Source organism: Ambystoma mexicanum, chromosome 4p, assembly GCF_040938575.1.
Source record: "Ambystoma mexicanum isolate Mex_15411 chromosome 4p, UKY_AmexF1_1, whole genome shotgun sequence".
Classification (NCBI taxonomy): domain Eukaryota; kingdom Metazoa; phylum Chordata; class Amphibia; order Caudata; family Ambystomatidae; genus Ambystoma; species Ambystoma mexicanum.
The window spans coordinates 898,465,464-898,487,373 of NC_090927.1; the positions used below are offsets into that span (position 1 = coordinate 898,465,464).

The 21,910-nt window shown below is 44.1% G+C and overlaps 1 protein-coding gene across 14 annotated transcripts in view; it reads right to left on the reverse strand.

Moving 5' to 3' along the window:
- Positions 1-18,911, reverse strand: part of MAP3K7 (mitogen-activated protein kinase kinase kinase 7) — a 1,005,666-nt gene extending 986,755 nt beyond the window's left edge. For 11 of the 14 annotated variants that reach the window (XM_069606467.1, XM_069606461.1, XM_069606464.1 and 8 more), the window contains exon 1: positions 18,606-18,843. In XM_069606467.1, the coding sequence (XP_069462568.1) occupies positions 18,606-18,698 (93 nt within the window). In that variant the 5' untranslated portion in view covers positions 18,699-18,843. Of the gene's footprint in view, positions 1-18,605 lie in introns of all 14 variants that reach the window. The other 3 variants (XM_069606471.1, XM_069606465.1, XM_069606460.1) reach the window with 3 other exon arrangements.
- Between the last annotated feature and the right edge of the window lie 2,999 nt (positions 18,912-21,910).

The following is a 21,910-nucleotide window of genomic DNA, read 5'->3' on the forward strand; positions in this document are numbered from 1 at the left end:
ATTTCCAATGGTAGATTGCACGGAACGAAATTAGGCCCAGCTCATATCGAATCCAGGATACTAGGATGCATTGTGGAAGCTGTAATGTTTGCTTCCAAAATGTTGTTTGCCACCAGTCAAATATGTGAGAGGGCAAGGGATTGTCAATTTCTAATCCATATACGATGATGAGTATTACTTTGGATTTCCAATATATCAAGGCCGGAATCAGGGTGAGTTTGCCATATCGGTGCATTATGATTCTGGCTTGAGATATGGCTGTGGTCAATTTTCGCTCAAATGTATATAAAGTGGCCCACTGCTTTAGTCGATCCCTCGAAAATCATACCCAAACAGGTGTAATTTGGGACAATCTCCAATCTAATGTTATTGATATTCCAGGGTCTCAAATAGTGTGCTAGCTTGGTTGGACTATAAATAACAATTTGGGTTTTGGATGTATTCATTCTAAGTTTATTGTGATTGATGTATTTATCAAACGCTGTTAATAGCTTTTGCAGACCAATAGGGGTTTAATCAGCGTACAGTAGGGCTTTGATGGCTATTCCCTTGATTCTGGGTGAATCCGAACAAACTGCCTCAAATGTGTACTTAACATCATAAATAAAATATTTAAATACAGCCGACGCCAACAAGCACCCTGCTCGAGTCCACGCAATGTAGGTATAGAAGTGGAGAGCAGGCCATTCAAGTTGAGGCGAATACGGATAGATGTATTAGAGTGGAAACTATGTATAATGTCACACAGGGTTGATGGACACTGATCTCAAATGAGTTCAGACATCAATAAGGCTCTAGATAGTGAGTCAAACGCTGCGTGTAAATCCAAAAAGGCAAAAATTATCCGTTTGACTTGTTGACATTGAGATTTTAACACGTTTAGGCATAATAAGTTTACACCCGTACCCATACCCGCCACAAAACCGGATTGCTGTAAATCACGAAAAATGATGAGTGTCCATGTTGTAAAGTCCCTCAACACGAATTTTGCAAAGATTTTCCCTGGTATGTCAAGGAGGGCTATAGATCTGTAGTTTGTTGGTAAAGAACAATTACCCTTCTTGAATACTAGAACTATTATAGAATTTTGCCACGACAGGGGTAGGATCTTGTTCTTTAGAATTTGTTGAAACAAGGTGTTCAGAATTGTCGCCCATAAATGTGGGTTATCCTTTAGCATGATGTTGTTTAGACCATCCGGTCCTGCTGCTCTAGAACCGCTTGCCTTTTTCATGAAGTCTATGAAGGTGTCTATAGGGCACTCAAGTATCCAGTTGGACTTTGTTTTAATAGAATATTTGAACTTGTCAAATAGGGTGTCTGAATAGAGATCTTTACAATGTGCGCCCCCTCCCCCTCCAACAAGCCCGTTTTTTGTTTTTTACCCAAACAAATTTTACCTATACCAAGGCCCAAAAAAAAAAAATATCATTTTTGTCATTCGATCTTTTTTTTTCTTTTTCGGTCCTTTTGACTCGAATGTATTGTATTCGACCCTTTTAAATTCGACCCTTTGACTGGACACCCTTTACGATAGGCCGCTCTCCTTTTACGTACTTCAGGATCAAAAGGTATGTATGTGTTTAACTGATTGATTTTTCCTGATCAAGATAGTGTCTTTAAAATTAGTCTAGAATTTGAGTATACTGTTTTGTTGGATTGTGTGTAGCATGCCATTCAGAAATTGTGTTATTGAATGCCCAAAGCTTTTGGGATGACCATGAGAAGCGCAATCTGGCATTATTTACCTCAAGGGATTGTGTAAGGTAATGACGTTTTTCCTCTGGTGTGACTTTCTTCCACTCAAATATTAGAGCTAGAGAATTGTGATCACTAAAAGTTTGAGATATTACATTCAGAGAGGAAATCTGTGTAAAAAAGTCTACAAATACATAGTCAATGCTGGAACAATTTTGTCTATGCCATGTAATTTGTGCAGGGAGATCGCCTTTCACTGCCCCATTGACCATTTTGAAGTTTCTCTGGGCCATAAAATCGGACCACCTCCAGGCCTCCCGATTGGCACGTCCCTTTCTTTTATTAAAGCAATCGATGTTAATGTCACCTGCTATAATAGTGGATGTGACGTCACAAGACATTGCCACAACATCAAGCATGTTTGATAGTTTCAAATAGAATATTTTATCAGTGATACCATCAGAATTTCGATATATGTTTATTAAAGCAATGGTACCATTGGCACTCACTAATTGTAGGAATACACTATAGGTTAGCCAAGGTTTTATAATAAACTCTGAAGTCAATAGTACTGCCACCAATAAGTCCGAAGACTGCCTGCCCCCGTCACTTCTCTAGGCCGGGACAAGGGCAATTGCATAATTGTCCCATACAGGCATTTCATGTTTCCTGAAATACTAAGATCAAACGGATCAGGAAAGTACCGTATGGAGGTCTGAGGATGGCAGTATCCTCTTGTATTACAGCAGCATAAAGAAATAAACGTGCGGGTCTCAGGCCTCGTCAGTTATGTTCTCAATGATGAGGGTTTGCTAGGTTGAGATGTATGATCTTGATATATGTTAGAAGAGGGCTTTGTTGAGTAAATTGTGTGAACATTTTGAACTCAGGTTCGTTCGGGATCTGGCGCAATTAAAAATCCCACTTCGAAAAGATGCATTTTAGCCCTCCAAATGGTGTTTTAAACAACCCATGATGGTATCCACAACCTTACCACTGTTAGACTTAATTGAATTCATAGCAGGGAAAAATCTATGTCACCAGAAGTAATGTCCTCTAGCTCAAAGACATTGTTGAAGATATTGAGGACACTTCTTCGATTGAGATCATATGAATTGAATTGTCCACCACGACACTTCATTATTAATGAGTGGCACTTTGATCTGGGGTTAAATTTGGGAATTTGCGTGTGAAGTGGAAGAGAGGCTTTATTTTGGTTATAGACTGCCTCAATGTTTGTTAAAGATCTAGGTACGGCTTGATCATAGGCACCCAATCTTTGTTGGCTTATAGCTCGAGACCTCAGTGTTTCAGGTTGTTGCACTTCATTTTGACTCGCCAGACCTGTCACTGTAGCATGAGATATTTGTTCAGCGATTTTGTTTGGTGAGTTTCTGTTTAGATAAGCATCGGCTGACTTTCTTAACCGAGTTCTCAGAGGGAAGGCGTTCAATGTTAAAAGTGGATCGATATGTAAACAATCAGGCTTGGTATTAGGTAAAGGTCTTTGGGCACTTGGTGGTAGGGTCTGCAGAGCCAAGTCCAAAATATTATCTCTATTGGTGGTTGGTGGTGGTAACCTTTTCTCCAAGTAGGCATCAACCATTTTTTTCATCTCCTCAACCGATCCAATTGCATCGACTTCCGTCGTAGAAATGGAAGGAGGAATGTTCGGACGATGCTGGGCCAATCACAGGGGCCCTTGTATTTTTCTCTGGGTTAGCAGTTTCAATGGCTTGTAAGAGCTAGTTTAGAGGAGAGTAGTTCAAAAGAAGACTTTAGTGGGCTCTGTTTAGGAGCCGCAAAACTAGAATGGGCGGGAGTTGTTCTGACAAGCTCTACGGCTTTATTGTGTCTCTGCAAGATACTATCAGTGGACGGTTGATCCAGCTGCAGCAGAGCATCTACACTTGCAATCTTAGGTACCGTAGAGACCGATTTAAAAAAGGTCATAAGATTGTTTTTAGAAATCTTAGAGGCTGGTATATTTTTGTTTTCGTTGTTTTTTAAAATTGGTGTTTCCTGCGCTCAAAGGCGGGGGCACTCTAGGATCTGTCAAGCTTTTTTCATCTTGATTTATGCTTACCCACGAATTCTCTGGTAGAGGTTGTATGGGTGGGTTGTCAGCAGTCACAACGGGTCGAATAATCTCTGTAAACATAGGTACGGTCGGTTGAACTTGTTTAGAGTTACAGTCTGATATAACTGAAGGATGTGAAGTTACAGTGGGTTGCATCTGAAGCATCCACTGAAAAATTGACTCTACTTGTGATTGTTTCGCGCGCTTTTGATCAAGATTTTCTAATAATTTTAATAGGCTCAATATAGTGGCGTTTATTGCTGAAAGGGTTAATTCCATCATGGCTGTGAGAGAAGTGCTAGGGTTTTGAGAAAAAGCTTTATGACATTGACGAGGTGTTGGATGAACATACAAAGATGTGTCTCCTTGAGATAGATCAGTCGATAATGCCCTATCTAAATGATGTGAACGCTCACTACGGATAGTTATTGGTGACTCGCATTGGCTCGTATATAGTGAAATATCACCTTCCTGATGATAACTGATCTTTGATATATCTACACTGTCTGACGCGGATATATTAACATGTGTGTTTATTGCAGCCTCTTCAGTGTGTAGCATCATTATGTCTGAAAGCAGTGAGGCATCGGAAGAACAGTAGCTGAAGAACAGTAGCCGAACGGCCTCTCTTTCGAATGTGTAGAGGGTTTTCACTGTTCGTACCTGACACAGAGAAAAATAGTGAGGTGATTTAGGGACATCCGACACGCCCGACCCCCCCACTGAAACGCTTTCAAATTCTGTTTAGTTGGAGGGTGTGGCATGTTGTCTGTCATCAGTGTATTTGACTGTCTAAATGGTGTGAGAGTAATGGTTTGGTGGGATATACAAGCAAGTTTTGGTCCACTAGGCACAGCCATGTTGGATTTATAAGATTAATTTGTAGGCATGCACGTCGTTAAAGAGTAGAGTTGTCTAGACATAAGATCACACCAAAATGCTTATAGTATACCTTGAACAAATCTAACATGTTTCAAAATTGATGGATCGAAAAGTTTGCCACCTGCACGCAGTCACGCCGGGCAAAGCAGTGCTTGTTTAAGGTACTTTGCTTACAGGTGGGCGCGCATGGGTGCACGGGCGAGCATGTTAAGTAGAAAGCACCAAAGTCCAGCCCCTCCAAGGGCGTGTCCAAGGACTTGGGAAAAGTCTTACTGAAACAAAAACAAGTATGAGTCTCCAGGAGGGTGTATACCATTGGCTCTCGTATGTTAAATGGCAGTCAATAGGTACCTTGAAAGTCAGTAGCACCACGTAGCACCCAAGTAGAAAGACTGCAACGTATCCCACGGATAGCAGAGAGCGGGCTAAGCGGTACTTGTTTAAGGTACTTTGCTTACAGGTGCTGCATTAATAATAGTGTAGTTCAGGCACATGGCTTTAAAGGCAATGGTGATTTATCTCCAGACACAGTGACACTGCGCATAGTCTCATTTAGGATGTACAGCCAGAAACTGAAAACTAAGCATCTCTACAGGGGCAAAGGGAGATTCCTATCCCTATTGCTAAAGAAGGGGATGGGTACCCCCTTTTTCACCTGTAAGTGCCACCTATGGGTGATCTCATCTGTTAAGCACACAGTCTGGCTACAAATCATATGGAACTGACCTATGAGGAGTGATATCTCTTCCATTAAACTGAATGATTTTGACTGCATATTATTTAAAGTTGAGCTGGGAGTGATGTCTTTTTTAATTAAACGCATGTAGTCTCTTGCCGAGTGCATGATTAGGTGAATAACGAGTGCTGTCTTCTCATTAAAAGTCTGCTGTCCCTTGCTAGTATTCACATCATGCCTAACAAGCTCAATGCCTATGTTCAGGTGACTGTCACATGTAGAAGACAGCGGGAAAATTAAAGACATCTCAAACTAGTGCATGTCAGGTGTGAGATGCTAAACCAGTTCTCATCACATTGCATTCTGGTATTTAAGTACAATTACAGTATAAGAATACTGAATGAAGTGTGCTGAAAACAAGGACTTGAACATCTGAGCCCTTACATGGCACAACTCAAGAGATTTCTCTCTGCATATACACCCGGTCAAGTGGCACAGCGAGTAGAGCGCTCGCTTTGACGTCAGTGCAGAGTCTGCTAATGCAGGTTCGAATCCCGGTGGGGCCAAACTCAGCCTTTCATCCTTCCGAGGTCGATAAATGAGCACCACACACCGTGGGTAATAATAAGCAGCGCTCAGATACCGGAGGGTTTGTAGCGCTATATAAATGCCAAATTATTATTATTATTATTGTGTAAAGAAGCAGCTGTGTCTTAGCTCTATTCCCTCAAAGCCATTCCACCAGATTATTGGGATATTTACATCTCTAACAAGGGGCTGGAAAAAAGGCATCTCAGTGACATGTAGTTATGTGGCCACTCGAGTCAACCTTCCTCCCCATACTGACACATAATTACAAATACATTATAACCAGGGGATATTCGTGTATAACGGGTGAGGGGGCATCGCCAGCTGAGTGTAGCGGGGGGAGGGGAGTGCTCCTGCACTGGCCTAAACTGACAAAAAACTACATTTTGTTTCCCTTTGACAGTTTGTTTTGCATGTCCAATGGGCCATGCAAGGCCAGCCGTGTTTTGCATTGCATGACACATTTGGGATGCAGGCTGGGGAACTGCAACCTTGGAATGAGTGTGGTGGACGGTTCTGTGAAGGAACTAGGAAGGTGCCCTTTGCTTCCTGGTTTCTGTTCATGCTGCGGGAGCCAAGGGCTTTCGAGAGGCACCGGCTGCGAGCACCAGCTGGACCAGAACAAACAGTACGATTTTTTTAATTTATTTTTTATTAGTTTTAATATCAACCAACATACATTACACCAGAACACGATGTACAACTACAATCCCCCAACATTCCCTCCTCCCCAACTCCCCACCCCTCTCCCCTTGGAGCCTCACAAATCTACAGCCTTCTCTTTTGGTTTACGGGTATTAGGCTTCCCTGTTTCCCTGAGGTGCTATCTTCTTCAGATTCTCTTTGCACAGACCCCGACAATGATGCCACCAACTTTTGCCATGCTGTAAGTGTATTCTCCCCCTCTGTGCACCGCTTCTCACCACACCACTGTTTCAGCATCAGCCCATTTCAGGAGGACCCGCCACCAGGCCTCTGCATTCGGCCTACTGCTTGCCTTCCAACCCATTGCTATCCTGCGTTTAGCTAGAACATACGCCAGGTCTTTAAGTTTTCTTACATGTCTAAGTTTGCGTGGTCTCAGTAACTCACCCACCATGCACGCCCACAAAGAGTCCACCTCCAGTTGTACCCCTGTGCTTGCGAGGAGGTGTGCCATATCCTTCCAGTATTTCGCCGTTTGCGGACATGCCCAAAACAAGTGTACCATTCCTGCATCAACCTCTATGCATTTCGGGTACGTTTGTATTCCGGCATTCGTAAACTTAGCAATCTTTTTTGGTGTCATATATGCCCTATGGGTAACATAACTGACTTTGTTGCAGTCGCACATTTCTTGATACTTTTTTATGGTATCTTTGCATACTGACCCATAACCCATAGTTTATTGTTTCCCCACCTTCTTGTTCCCAGTCTCACCTCATCTGGACCACCACCTTCTCAACTTTGGACGTCATTCATTTGTAGATACGGGAGACCTCTGTTAGGATATCAATGTTACATAGATGGAAACAAGTTGCCCAGAGTTATTGCATATTATAATGTTAAGTATGTTGCTGTTTGTCCGTGCGCTCGGAATGTGGATCCCGAACCTCAAGGGTTCCGGGTTCCGAGCGCGGAGGAGAGACAGTGAAAAGACAAGGCTGTGGACGTTGGTGGAGTCCCTCCCGGGGGTCGTCACCGGATTGAAATAAAAGACTTCATTGATAAACTACTGAATCCCTGGTGATCATTGAACATAACAACTGGCGACGAGGATGGGATTTTTCAGACGACCCCCGGCACGAACAGCTAGAAAGGCTACGGATCGTAAAAGAAGAGTGAGCGGCCACGCACCGACATACGCTTGGGAGAACTGTTTGGAATACAGGTACCGGCGATAATCTTATTTATCACAGAAAATGACAGTATGAAGGAGTGGTAGAAAAGAAGCCAGCACGCGAAGTGTTTACATTTAAAGCTGAAACACTTGCGTGCGCATTCTAATGCGGATCTGCTATACGCACCGATAGCGTTCCACAGCAGGACCCAACGACGTAACTGAGTCAGCTGAAAAGAGGACCCTACGGCGTGACGAACGCCGTGATCGACGTCTACACGCAACAAAAGAGAATGCACATACGGAGCGGCAGCCAAATGTAAACAACGAAGAACAAATCAGCACAGCGGAACGCTATTGACAAACCAATAGAGATAATAGGATATTTTGACGCTAAACTACAGTTTAAAGATAGGAAAGCCACCACTACTATTTATGTTGCCAACAAAGGGGGAGAGTTACTCTCGTGGAGCGATCAAGCTGAGCTAAAAATCAGACTTGAAGCAGGTCATCCCGAACAGGTCTTAACAGTGAGTGGTGAGAGACTGATTGAAGAGGAACATAAGCTTGGATGTATGAAAGGATTTGTTCATAAGATACGACTAAAAAAGGGGGCGGTTCCCAAGATTGCGAGATTGCGCACCATTCCCCTGGCACTCAAGGAGGGGGTAGAAGATGAATTAAAGAGAATGGAGAATGAAGGGGTTATTGAGAGAATAGATTCTTCAGAATGGGTGAGTCCCATTGTGGTAGTCAGAAAATCCTCTGGATCTTTGAGGATATGCATTGACTTAAGACATCTTAACAGTATGGTGGTGGCAGATAGATTTCCATTACCCAGGATAGATGACCTACTTGTGGGTGTCTCTGGATCCAAAATATTTTCAATTTTAGACCTGAAGTCCGCTTATCACCAGATAGAATTGCATCCAGATTCCAGAGATTTAACAGCATTCATCACTCCTAATGGTTTATTTAGATGTGTACGTATGCCGTTTGGCTTGGTGTCGGCTGCGAGTGTATTTCAGAGTATAATGTACAGGTTACTAAGTGGAGAAAAAGGGGTGATGTACTACCAAGATGATGTTTTAGTATGTGGCAGTGATGAGGTGGAACATGATAGACGGTTAAAAAGGGTGCTAGACATATTAGGAGAAGCTGGTCTAACAATAGCATCAGAGAAGTGTACATTCAAAGCAAGTAAAGTGGTTTATTTAGGTCACGAGATTACTGCTGAGGGAGTCAACCCCAAAGAGGATGCTATTGAAGCAATAAGGAAAATGGAAGATCCCAAATCTAAAGCAGAAGTGTTGTCGTTTTTGGGGTTAGTTGAATTCTATGGCAAATTCATCAAGAATTTGTCAGGCATGTCAAGACACATGAGAAGACTTACTCGCAAAGGCGTGATATTTAAATGGAGTGAAGACTGTAAGTTGGAGTTTGAAATGATAAAAAAGTCCATAACCAATGCTCCTATTCTAAAGACATTTGAAGAAGGGAAACCCACAGTACTTTTTGTAGATGCTAGTGATTATGGCATAGGTGCAGTTCTTATGCAAGAAGATTCTGAAGGTCTGCACACTATAGCATTTGCCTCAAGGTCACTTAAAGATCCTGAAATTAGATATTCAGTAGTTGAGAAAAAAGCGCTGGCTTGCATCTGGGGCGTTGAAAAATTCAAAAGGTTTCTGTGGGGAAGGAAATTTAAGATTTGCAGTGATCACAAACCACTAGTTAGTATTTTTACAAAAGGTGGGCTGGAAGGAGTATCGAGACGCATTATGAAGTGGGTCACGGCTCTTCAAGGTTTGCAATTTACCATGATTCACATTAGTGGTGAAGTCAATGTAGTGGCAGATGCCTTGTCAAGATCTGTTCACGGAGAAGGCCATAGCAGTATAGATCAATCAGATCAGGAAGAAACATTTGAGATTTTCCAAGTACATGATTCCCTAAAAAAAAGACGAGTGGGATAAAGCTAGTAGTGAAGATTTAATGTACCAGAAAATACTAACATTGGTTAAAGAAAACAGAATAATGAACTATAAAGGTGACATGGGTGGATTTGCCAGAGTTAAAGGGGATTTATGGATCAATGGCAAACATCTACATAGAGGACATCAGATGATAGTTCCTCAAGGTATGAGGAAACAGGTATTAGAAATAGCCCATGAGGGACATTTAGGTCTAGCTAGGACTAAAGGTATAATAAGATCTGAGTTCTGGTGGCCTGGAATTGATAAAGATATTGAAGAGCAAGTTAAGGAGTGTCCAGAGTGCTTGGAGGGAAACAAGGGTTTGAGCGTACAAAAAGTACCCATGGTTATCAGGGAAAGTCCGCGGGTACCATGGGATGAGATAGCTATAGATCTTTTAGGACCATTTAACATAGGAGGGACCAGAGACAGTTATCTGCTGGTGGTCATAGATTTATTGTCCAAATGGCCGGAGATATGTCTACTTAGAGATATATCCAGCAGCAGTGTTACGAAATTCTTAGAACAATTATTTTGGAGAGAGGGTTTTCCTAGAAAATGTTTGTCGGATAATGGATCCCAATTAGTATCCAAGGAATTTAGAGAATTTTTGGATAAGAATGGAATTGAACAGGCAAACACCTCTCTCTATCATCCCCAAAGTAATGGTTGCGTTGAACGCTTCAATAGGACACTGATGGAAGCCATAAGGATTGCGGTAGCAACTGGTGGGGATTGGTTTAGGACAGCGATGGAAAGGACATTCCAGTATAGAATAACACCTCATAGCGTCACAGGGTTAACGCCATTTGAGATTTTGAGAGGTAGGAAACCTAATTCACATCTATGTCCTGGATGGATGGGAAAATCCAAGATGGTTGGTGTGGAGGTGGAAAAAGTGAGGAGCAGAATGTATGAAGCGGGAGTTAAATCTAAGGAAAGATATGATCGGAAAAATTGTTGTAAGGAATTTAGGATTAATGAAGGTGAGTGGATCAAAATCAAATTACCTACCAAAGTTCGCAAAGGAGCATCTTTATATTCTGAGCCTAAACAAGTGGTAAAAGATTTAGGCTCATCGGTACTGGTCAGAGGTGGTGGCATTTGGAACAAGGAGAGAGTAGCAATTGTCAAGTTCGGCAATGGAAGGGAGTGATGGACTTGCATATAGTGTCACCAAATCCACGATCACCTACAGACATAATATTACCAGTACAATGTAAGATATTTTCACTTAGTAAGAGTTCTACCTTATCTTAAGTTTATAGCACATATGTTTCAGATATATATGTTTAGACATTGTTTTTCAATCATTAGTTCAAGGAAAGGAAGGAGGTGTTAGGATATCAATGTTACATAGATGGAAACAAGTTGCCCAGAGTTATTGCATATTATAATGTTAAGTATGTTGCTGTTTGTCCGTGCGCTCGGAATGTGGATCCCGAACCTCAAGGGTTCCGGGTTCCGAGCGCGGAGGAGAGACAGTGAAAAGACAAGGCTGTGGACGTTGGTGGAGTCCCTCCCGGGGGTCGTCACCGGATTGAAATAAAAGACTTCATTGATAAACTACTGAATCCCTGGTGATCATTGAACATAACAACCTCATGCCCACCGTCAGATACCGCCTGAAACGTTTCTTTGGCAGCATCCGGTTGTCGGGTCAGTTCCGTTTCTGACCACGTTTTTTTTTACTATTGTTACCAACCTAGCCTATGTGATGTACTGTCCGCTGTGTAGACCTGTGTCCTCCTTCAGTGTATCAAATTCTATCATCCCTCCCTCTTGCCACACGTCTCCTATGGTCGCCACTCCCACTGGTTCCCAGTGTTCTCTTCTAGCACTCCTCAATTCAACTACCTCCTTCAGTGCTACTAATGGTATCTGTGGGGAGCACGGAAGCGAGCACACCATCACCTGCAGGCTCTGCGCAGAATTTTCCTTCCTAGGTCCAGTAAGGCGGACCCCCTTCCATTTGGAGATTCTGCCAACCACATCCATTCGTTCAAAAAAAAAGGTACACTATGCTCCCAGCAATTTGGACTTTTGTGTGGGGTCCTCATAAAACCATCTCGCTACATATTGAAGCTGACCAGCCAGGAGGTACACCTCGAAATTAAGCAGTCTGATCCCTCCTCCTTTGTACGGGTTCTGCAATTTCAACAGTGCTATTCTGTTCCTGGAATTGTGCCAAATAAACCCTCTGAATAAGCTCTGTAGCTTGGTGAAGAACCGCCTAGGTATCAGGTGCGGGACATTCATGAAATAGTGTTGTAGCCTGGATAGTACTATCATCTTCAATAGTGCCACTCTACCCATCATAGTTAAAGGTAGCCGGGCCCAGATTCTCATGCCACATTCAATTTTCCCCACCGCCTTCTCCGTGTTATTTTTGTGCTCATCCTCGACTTTGTGATATATGTCCACTCCCAGGTACCTGAAAGTATCCGTAGTCCATCCTATCTGCAACACAGGTAATTCGTGCTGTGGTATTCCCACATTACTGCTTAGGGGGAATATGGTAGAATTTTTTGGGATTGATTGTTATGCCAGATAGTATCGAGTACCTTTCCATTACCTCTAAAAATGTATTTCAGGTTTTCTTCCGGATATTTCAAATATAGCAACATGTCATCTGCGTATAGTGATATTAGGTGCTGTCTTCCTTTCGTGCCGATTCCCCTCCTCGCTATAATGTTGCCTCAAATATATCGCCAAAGGTTCGAATGCCGAGATGAAGAGCATCGGGGACCAAGGGCACCCCTGCCTGGTGCCTCTGCTCAAGATCCAACTTTCTGAAGTGATCGGTCCTGTGCGGACTCGAGCCACCGGCTCACTGTAAAGCCGGTGGGCCCACTTCAGGTAACTCAGCCCTATCCCACATTCCTTTAGAGCAGCCATCAACCACAGCCATTTGACTGAGTCGAAGGCTTCGACCGCGCCTAGTGAGACTATCGCTACTTCTTGGGGGCTCCCATTCTGGTCTATGACATGGTGAAGCCTCCTCAGATTGTCGGAGATACCCCTGCGTGGGACATACCCCATCTGGTCAGGATGTATAAATTTGTTTATATTGGCCTCAGTCTACCTGCCATCACTGCGGTAAGTATCTTATTATCCTGGTTGAGCATCGACACTGGTCTATAAGATCCGCAGTCCGTGCCCAGTTTGTCCAGCTTGAGGAGCGGGATAATAAATAGCTTGCCTGAGGGTCTCCGGCAGCCTGCCCTTGTCATACGCTTCATTTAGCATGGCTAACAATCTGTGGATGTAAATCAGCCTTAAACGTTTTAGAGAACTCACTTGGAAGACCGCCCGACACAGGGGCTTTATTCGTGGGTAGTGTCTGGATCACGCACTCCAGCTCCTCTAGTGTGAGTGGGGCCTCTAAATTTTCTCTATCTGCCTCCCCGAGCTTAGGTAAAATGATCTCAGCCAGTGTGTCTGATATGTCGATTTCCTCCTGCCCCATCTTATTTGCATATAACTCTTGATAGTATCTATGGAAGCATTCATTCACCCCTTCTTGAGTATCCACCATCAACCAATCCTCCCCTTGCATTTCCCTTATAGCTTGTCTGGGGGCTTCGTTCTTACACAACCAGGCTAGTAACCTGCTCGGCTTATCGCCTTCTGCGTGTTGTCTTTCTATGTATTTCCTATAATTCAAGTTGCTCAACCTCTCCCAGTGGTCTCTGCATTTCTCTTTAAGTCGAAGGGTGGCCTCAGCCTCTTCAGGGGAGTCCGCCCCCACTTGCATTTTAGCTTCTCATGACAAACAGTAAGAGGACTGCACTTTAGTCTATGTGTGTATGTATGCATGTGTGTGTGTGCATGAGTGAATGATGTATGGATACGCATGCGAATGTTGTGTGTGCACTTGTATTTGTGCTGGGCCAAATGTTTTTGGCGGGCAGGCAGTCAGACTGAGGCTGTGTCAGCACTTTGGCATTACATTTTTAATGGGCATCTATAAATAAGCAAGCCTAGTGCTGCTACATGGCTAGATTGGCATTTTGGTGAAGCAAGTCTAGCTATAAGTTTGGCGCCCCTTTTTTTTTTTAACCCGAGCAACTATGTAAGGTAAGCATGACAAATGTTATTACGAGAGGCTAGACTGGCATTTTTGTGCAGCCAGTCTAGCTATTCCTTACTTTGGCATGGAATGTTTTACTGGATATATCTTACTTGGCTAGACTGGCATATTTTAGCCAGTGGCATGGCATTTTCTACTGGGCATCAAGTGTAAAGCAATCATAATAACTGTTTGTCTACACTGCACTACATTTGTGCAGACAGTTTAGACATTGCATTTTTAATGGCAAAGCCAACAGGAGAATGTTTTTTTTTTTTTAAATGGGGATATTGCCATGTATGGGAAGAACAAGCGTGGACGTGTTTTCCTATAGTATAATTCATGGCATTATGTGCAAAGCAAATAAGAGTATGTTCTTATATGGGAATACTGGCATATATTGGTGCAGCCAGCATGAAAATGTATGGTCACAGAAATATCATACAACAATTGAGCTCAGGCTACCCCACCCTTCCACACAACGTGGCTAGGTACAAAGCTACAATCTGAACAGAGTGGAAAGTTCGCCCGTGCATATGATCAGTCACCAATCTCAATAATTAAAACAAAATGTATTAACAGCTGATATCAAAAATACACATATTCCAAATATAAACATGTCTAAAACATAACATGACACTCAATACAATAACACAACCACTACTCTGGGTGGTCATCCTGCGAGACCCATCATACTAATAAGTACAGCAAAGTAAAAATACCCTCCCTAAGTGTAGTTAGTAACATTGTTAACAAATGCACTATACTGGTCGACACATTAGTGTTTACAGCTCGAAGGTGAACTTTCTGTGGTTTCAGTTCGCATTGTAATCCTCCCCGCCAAGCTTTTTTTTAGGACACACAGCCCAACGCAATGTAACACACTCTTAATCTCCAAAGATAGAGAGATCTTTAGAACAAATACTTAGATTTCTTCTTTATGTCTTGGGCCACTTATTATTACGCACCCACTATTCAGTGCTTGCTTTATTTATTCTCTTTACAAAGGTAGCGGGCGCCCCTCTCTCGCAAGAACAGACATGATAACCTGTTCAGTGGTTATTAACCACTTGAGAGTTCGCAGCCACTGCTTTTACTCACTGTGCCTTTCACAGATGGGAAATATCCATTTGCATATCAGTCTTTGTCCTGCCCAGGGGCAGTCCAGCACCGAAATACAATGGCAATTCCAATCATCAGTGAGGTGTTCTCTTGTTGACACAGTTTGTGATGCTCCACTAATTTGTCACAAAAGAATTAGCCAGCCTTTTCCTGCACTGGAGACACTCCTGCATTTGAGATCGTAAGGTTACTTCAAAATGCCATGTGCAGTGCTGGCTTACGTCAGGGAGACTGAATCCAATGTAGAAGCAGACAAGAAAAAGCGGGGCTGAAGAGCACTCCTGCTCCTTTGAGTCCCAGTCCCAGGAAGGAAGTGGTTCACACAGCCTAGCAGGAGCAGTCAAGCTTAGATCTAGTCCCTCATGAGTCAGATCCCCCATTAACAAAATAAAAAGAAGGTTCTACCTATATTTTCTGACAATGTATGGTCACATCCAGGGTGAGAATGTTTTTATACTGGCATCTATTGTGGGCAAAGGCATTGTGAAAATGCATTAGGGAATGCTCCTGTGCCATCCTGGTGACTCACATCCATCAGACTTTTCTAATGAGTTTCCCTAGAAAAGCAATTGCAAACAGTCTAGCTTTTCAACCAAATTATTCACAGGAAATGTGCTATAAAGAGCATCATTATAACCCGTTTGTTCTGGCTCCTTTGATACACTTGGTTGCTCTGGAATATTTGTGGGAAATATTTACGTCCCTTCAATAAAAAAATGATTACCAACTGTGAATGATTAGAACAATCAATATGCACATAAACAGCAAGCTAAAGCCTTTAAGGGTAGTCTGAGGGAGCTAACAAAAAAATAATATGAATTTCTGCATATGCAGGATATTTCAGATACTCCCCCCACCCAAAACAAAATAAATGAAGTTGAGTGCACAACAGGAAGACTGAGCAGTGGAAGTGAAAGCTACTCTCATATAGAATGGGTACAGAAAATAAGCTACGCATAAACCACATACCCCCTCCTCCCGCTGACTTCACGCACCTCGAACTATTTCAATATTTGACAGCATGTTTTTTCCATGCAGCCAACTCACGTAAACCCAAGGCATAAACTAATGTGGATCTAGCAGGTTGTAGTTTCCATAGGTATCTCGGGCCCCGACACCAGTATTCCTGGTGAATTGGTAAAACCCAATGTTTTAACTATGACGCTTCACTCGGGAACCAGTACTGGGATAGTATGTGCAGTTTTTCTTTTTCAAACCAAGGATCTCTGGCTGCATTATTTCACACTAATTCATTCTTCGTCTCTGACGGAGTGCAACCTGAAGTCACACAACATTTCTTGCATGGTGGGCTTGGCTTTGAATGCCTTGAAGATCCTCCTCCACCTCACAACCAAACGATGGAACTCAATTCCCAGGTTACTCTACACAGGAGGACAATCATTTAGTCTTCATAGAATCTCTCAAACCCTGGTTGTTCCCTAAACTGGAAAATACAAATCTGAACAGCTCCCTTCAAGGACCATACCAAGGAGCACTTTCAACCTCCAACTTTCAGCCCCTAACCCCAAGCTGGGACTTAAGCCCACTGGAACTCAGATGAACCAGCAGTTGTTGTGCAACTGCCAAGGGACAGGCAACTTGGATTTTGACAACATGAAAGCCATCACAAAAGACTGATCCGAGCACTACTCTTGCAAACAGGATAAAATAGAGGCTGGCCCATTCTGGTCAGCCTCACTGACATGTGCAATACACCTGTGGATAACACTCCAAGAACATTTTGGAGATCGAACCCCCAGTCATGTCAGTCTCCCAAACCATTTCTCAGCAACACACAAGACACGGATACCACCGCACAATCATCTTAAAATGCAAACCAGAACAATAACACCACATCAAAATGGATAAGAACACAACTTTCACTCTACTCATTCAGTCTTTTGCTAAAATTCTAATTAGGATTCCTCAGGAGCACCAAATCACCTTCCCTTTCCCCAACCGTTCAATCAACTGACACCTTTAAACTACACACGACTAGAGAACGAACGAACAAAAAAAAACACACTTCAGATGCTAGCACCATTTAACCCCAGGAACCTTATGGAGTAGCTCGGAGCTCACACACAAACTACAAAGAACCATACCAGCCCTTGGGTCTTTGGTACTTCTGAACTGCACTAATCAAGGCCACGTGTTTAATACCTGCCTCTCCCTTACAACCAACTCCACTTTTGTTTTGGCAAAATCACATAACAGCACAAGTTTCAGAGATGCACTATACAAGACTACGGAATACTGCATTACATTTAATTTGGATAATAATAAACACTTATTACAGCACTTAGAAGAGAATAGCTGTAACGAAACGCTAGATAAGATTGCAACATTATTATTAAACTTGAAACACTGGGTCAGTGTTAAGACTGAACATCGTTATAGATTTCGTTTAAAGCACTGATGGGGCACCTTAAGGAAAACAGTTGAACTGTGAAGTTGCACATGTAAGTTTGCCAATTAGAGTGCTGTTGGTTGGACATTGAAGGTATCTGATGAAAGAGAAGATTAGAGGGGGTTTGCAGACTTTTAATTTCTTTTGTTATGCAATGTTGCATTAGTGTTTTAAAGCTAGAGCAACAAATGATCAAATGTGTTAAACAAGGAAAACACTTGTAGGACTACATGTCTTTGGAAGTTGTTTGAGGGCCTTTTTTCACATGTTGAACATTGTAGGGTGTTTATTAATTTGACTTTGTAAGAACTTGTATAGTGTTAAACCTACTCTGAACTTGTATAATGTAACTTTTTTTTAAAAAAACCAGCTTGATCAACTATATGTTTACTTAAACCCATTTTGGCCTATTGAAACTTATTTGATGTGCAACATTTAACCGCCCACCCTCCCCCCTTGTGCCACTTGGTTTGCCCCCACCAACCCATACTCATTTCTAGAGACGCCACTTGGCACCCCTGTCCACTTGATTCAGTACCTTAAGTCTCCTGATCACGTCCCGCTCCATAAGCGACCGCTTCTGACTGGCCATGCAATACACCTACCGAACAGAATCAAATCTCAGCAGGCACTGGGTCGTGCGTTTCGTTTTAAGTATCGTATGACTAGGAGGAGAACCCATAACCTTAACGAAGCTGGAGGGGTGGCTAATGACGCACTTCACGGTGAATAAACAAACAAAAAGCAAAACTAAAACATCAATGCGAGTGTCCAATTGGCTGTAACAACACAAGGTGCTTTACTGGGACGTTCGCACCAATGCGAAATAAAAATAATAACAGCACTATCAAACAATGTATGTCGCTTGCAAATGTTGAGGTTTGTTTACAATGCATCCATTGCAAGTGACCAACCAAACCGGAAGAACCACAGTCGCCCATAGCGTCTTGTGTGACAGAACTAACGGCAAAGTATGTAAACAAAGCGAATGTAGACAGAACCACTACCAGCAACTCAAGAGCAGAACCCCCTCAGGACAATGCCATGAACAGCTGGTCTCCCAATCTGCCCTGCAGGTGTTGGCACAGGCGTGTAGCTGTCAAAAGATACTGACATCTAGCCACCCGACACAGACTTGCCAAGTAGTTGGGGGGGGGGTTCAGACAGAGAGGTTAAGGGGCGCAGCTGGGTTGCGCCGGTTTGCACATGAAACTGGTGATGTGGCAGTGGTCGCTGGCTCCAGTGTTTGCCGCACCCCTCTCTCCTGAAGCTGGACACTCACCTCTTCCACTTCGATTTCCTTGTAGTCGATCTCCTCGAAGTTGAGCACAGGGGGAGTCTCTATCATGTCAGCAGCAGGGGAGGGGGCAGACATGCCCGCGCGCTCCAGGGGACACGGTGCACAGGGTCACCGCATGCTCTCTCCCTCCGCCAGGCTCTGCCAGACCTCGGGCTCCGAGGCCTAGGCGCCCGGCAAAACACCCGCAGCTAGAAAAGGCAGGGGGGGGGGGGCGCAGCCGGCGCCACTGTGGGAGCAAGGGGCTGTCACCCTAGGTAGGCATGCGCGCAGGGGCACGGGCTGGACCAATAGGAAGCAGGCAGCCGTGACACTGGCACGTTGCGTGTGGACACCGCGCGTTGACGTCTGTGCCACAGAGTACCAATAAAAAGCTAGAGTGCATTGGCGTTTTCTTGTAGTGCCCCAGCACAGCTGAGTTCAAATAGGTGGCGAAGGTTTAGGTTTTTACCAGGCGTTCCGATTTGGAGCTGACAACGGGCAAGGAAAAGCTTTGGAAGTTGTTACCGATTTAGCTGAACGGCCAGTTTATACAATTCTGTGGCTGACACCGGCCCACATTCATACATGCCAACATTGTGTAGCACTTGGGAGGGAGCTTTTGGCATCAAAAGCTGGAGAACTGAAGTATCCCATTGGGTTGCTTTAGGGTTAGAATTATTTTAGGAAGGAGAAAGTAATATTTCTAGATTAATAAAACATACATTGAATAATTGAAGATTTTCTTCTGGTGTAATGTAATAAAAGTTTGTAATAAACTATATGTTTAAAAAAAAAACATACATTTCAAAATGCAACATACACATGCAGATTATGTTAAACTATTTTCATGCGTTCTCTGATATGCCTTTTTTACTCCAGGCAGACCATCAATGTTGTAGTGTGTCCGGGTTGACGTAATGTAATGCGGCTGGACGTTGGGCAAGGTACTGAATAAAAAGAAGCCGCCTCTTCCGGTGGCGGTCATCAGGTCTATCCTGACGTACGGCTCCCAAGCATGGTTGACCTTCCAGGAGCGACACCTGATGTGTCTTCAGAAAGTCCAGAACAAGCCCCTGCGGATAGTGGCTGGAGCTCCACTCTTCCATACATGCCAACCCTCCCGATTTAGGCGGGAGACTCCCGATTTTCTAGTGAAAAATACTGCTATTTTTCACGTTCTCCCGCCTAAAATAATTATTTCCCCAATGCATTTCTATGGCGAAATTGTTGTCTCCCGATTTCGCTGTAGAAATCTCCCTCTCAGCTGCTTCGGAATGTTGGCATATATGCTCTTCACAAGAACAATTGACCTTCACAGTGAACTGGACATCGAGATGTAGGACGAACATCCAGCAAAGCTGAGCAAGAATGTTGTTACAGAGGAAAAGGACACAACGCCTTTAAGAAGGAGGGACTGCAACAGGAAGAGGGGAGATGGGAGGGACGAAACACAAGCAGTATAAAGGAAGAAGACGTGAGTTGCTGTTGTCCCTTGTTGTCAATGAGAGCATGTGTGAGTGGGCTGCAACAACTGGCGACGAGGCACCACGTCTCCCGCCTGGCCGGAGTACTAAGGAGGAGGCGACGCCGACCGAAAGGGGCAGGAGAAGTGCTAAGGCCAGAGGAGGATGCCAGCACAAGAAAATAAGACAGGCGTGGCTGATGGAGGAGGCCAGTGCCCGTGAGGTGAGCCGGGAGGAGGATGCAACCCGCCCACATGCAACAGGAGCCGCGCTGCAGCTGAAAAAAGAGGTCAGTGAAAGCAGCGTGGACCAGGAGGAGCCGACAGAGGACACCAGCGCTTGAAAAGCTGACGACAGGAGGCCTGGTTAGACGCCGCGCAGAGGCGCAAACGGAGCAGAAGGGGAATAGCAGTACACCACTACTGCAGCATGCAAGGAGAGGCACGACGAAATCGGCGGTGAACGCTGCCTCAATTAGCAGCCCGCGCACTGGTAAGAAGGACCACCCAGTCGGGGGAAAAACTACCACAGGGGTGCCAAGAGCAGTACACGCACCACGTGACCTCGCCCACTAGAACACGAGGATGAAGGACAATCACAGCAATAATAGTAAAGCACATAAGAAGGGGACAACACAACTGTAAAAAACAAGCATACACCCTCAAGGATACACACGAGCAGACGTGGCAGACGTGGCGACCGCGCTCCACCGGCAGCACGTGCACCACACCCTGGGAAAGGGAGAAGCCAATCACAGCAGAGAGATCAGCGGCACCCCACGTCAGAGCAAAAGCACGTGCCATGGGCAGCACATGCCCCATCTCCCACCCCGACAACAAAAGGGTATCAGAAATAAGGATACCACAAAACCACCCATGGCTAGGGAACAAGAAACAGTACAAATAAAGACACACAAATAAACGAAGAAAACACACTTACAGAGACCACGTAGGAGCCCCAGAACATACACTGCCAAATAAATGTCACAAGGTGCAGCAGCAGATGCAGGAGCACACGCCGCCGTAGGGGTCAACCCCACAAACCCAGTGACGTTTCTATGACGTCCCAACCCATTCACGCTAGAACCACAAGAAGACCAGGGTCAGAGATGGCAGGAGTGGATGGAGGAACTCGAAGACTTTATGAGAGCGGTAGGGAATCAAGATATACCCAACAAGATAGACATTTTTATGAACCTTGTGGGGAAGGAGATCAAAGGGATCATAAAAACCATCCTGCCTCAAGAGAAAACAACATACCAACACCTCACAGCCGTAATCAATGGAAAGATAGTGGTCCTTCCCAACAGAGACTACCAAAGATACATGTTCAACCAGTGCACGCAAGTACCACACGAGACGATTGGCCAATTCATACTACGACTCCAAAGGAAAGTAAAATACTGCAATTTTGCAAACTTCAACGACGATGTAGCCATCAGGCTGAGAGTGATAGAAGGATGCATATCCACACAGTTTAGGAAACACCTGTTAAAGAAACCCTCCTGCTACAGGAGATAGAAGACCTTGCGAGGGTGTACAAGAGGGTAGATGTGCAAGCAGCCAACATAGAAAATCCGAAGAAAGCAGACACAGTGGCTGCCATTGCCAGCACCACACAAGGACAGACCAGATACCCCAGCACATCAACCAGTCAGGAAACATGGAACACCAACCAACGTCCCCCAGCAGAGAGACAATGCTATAGGTGTGGCTTCGAATTTCCTCACAAGGGCCAATGCCCAGCCATTGGACAGATGTGCATGAGATGTGGCCAAGAGAATCACTTCCAGGCCATGTGCCGAGAGAAAACACCACTGCTGCCCGCATATAGGCCACCTCCACA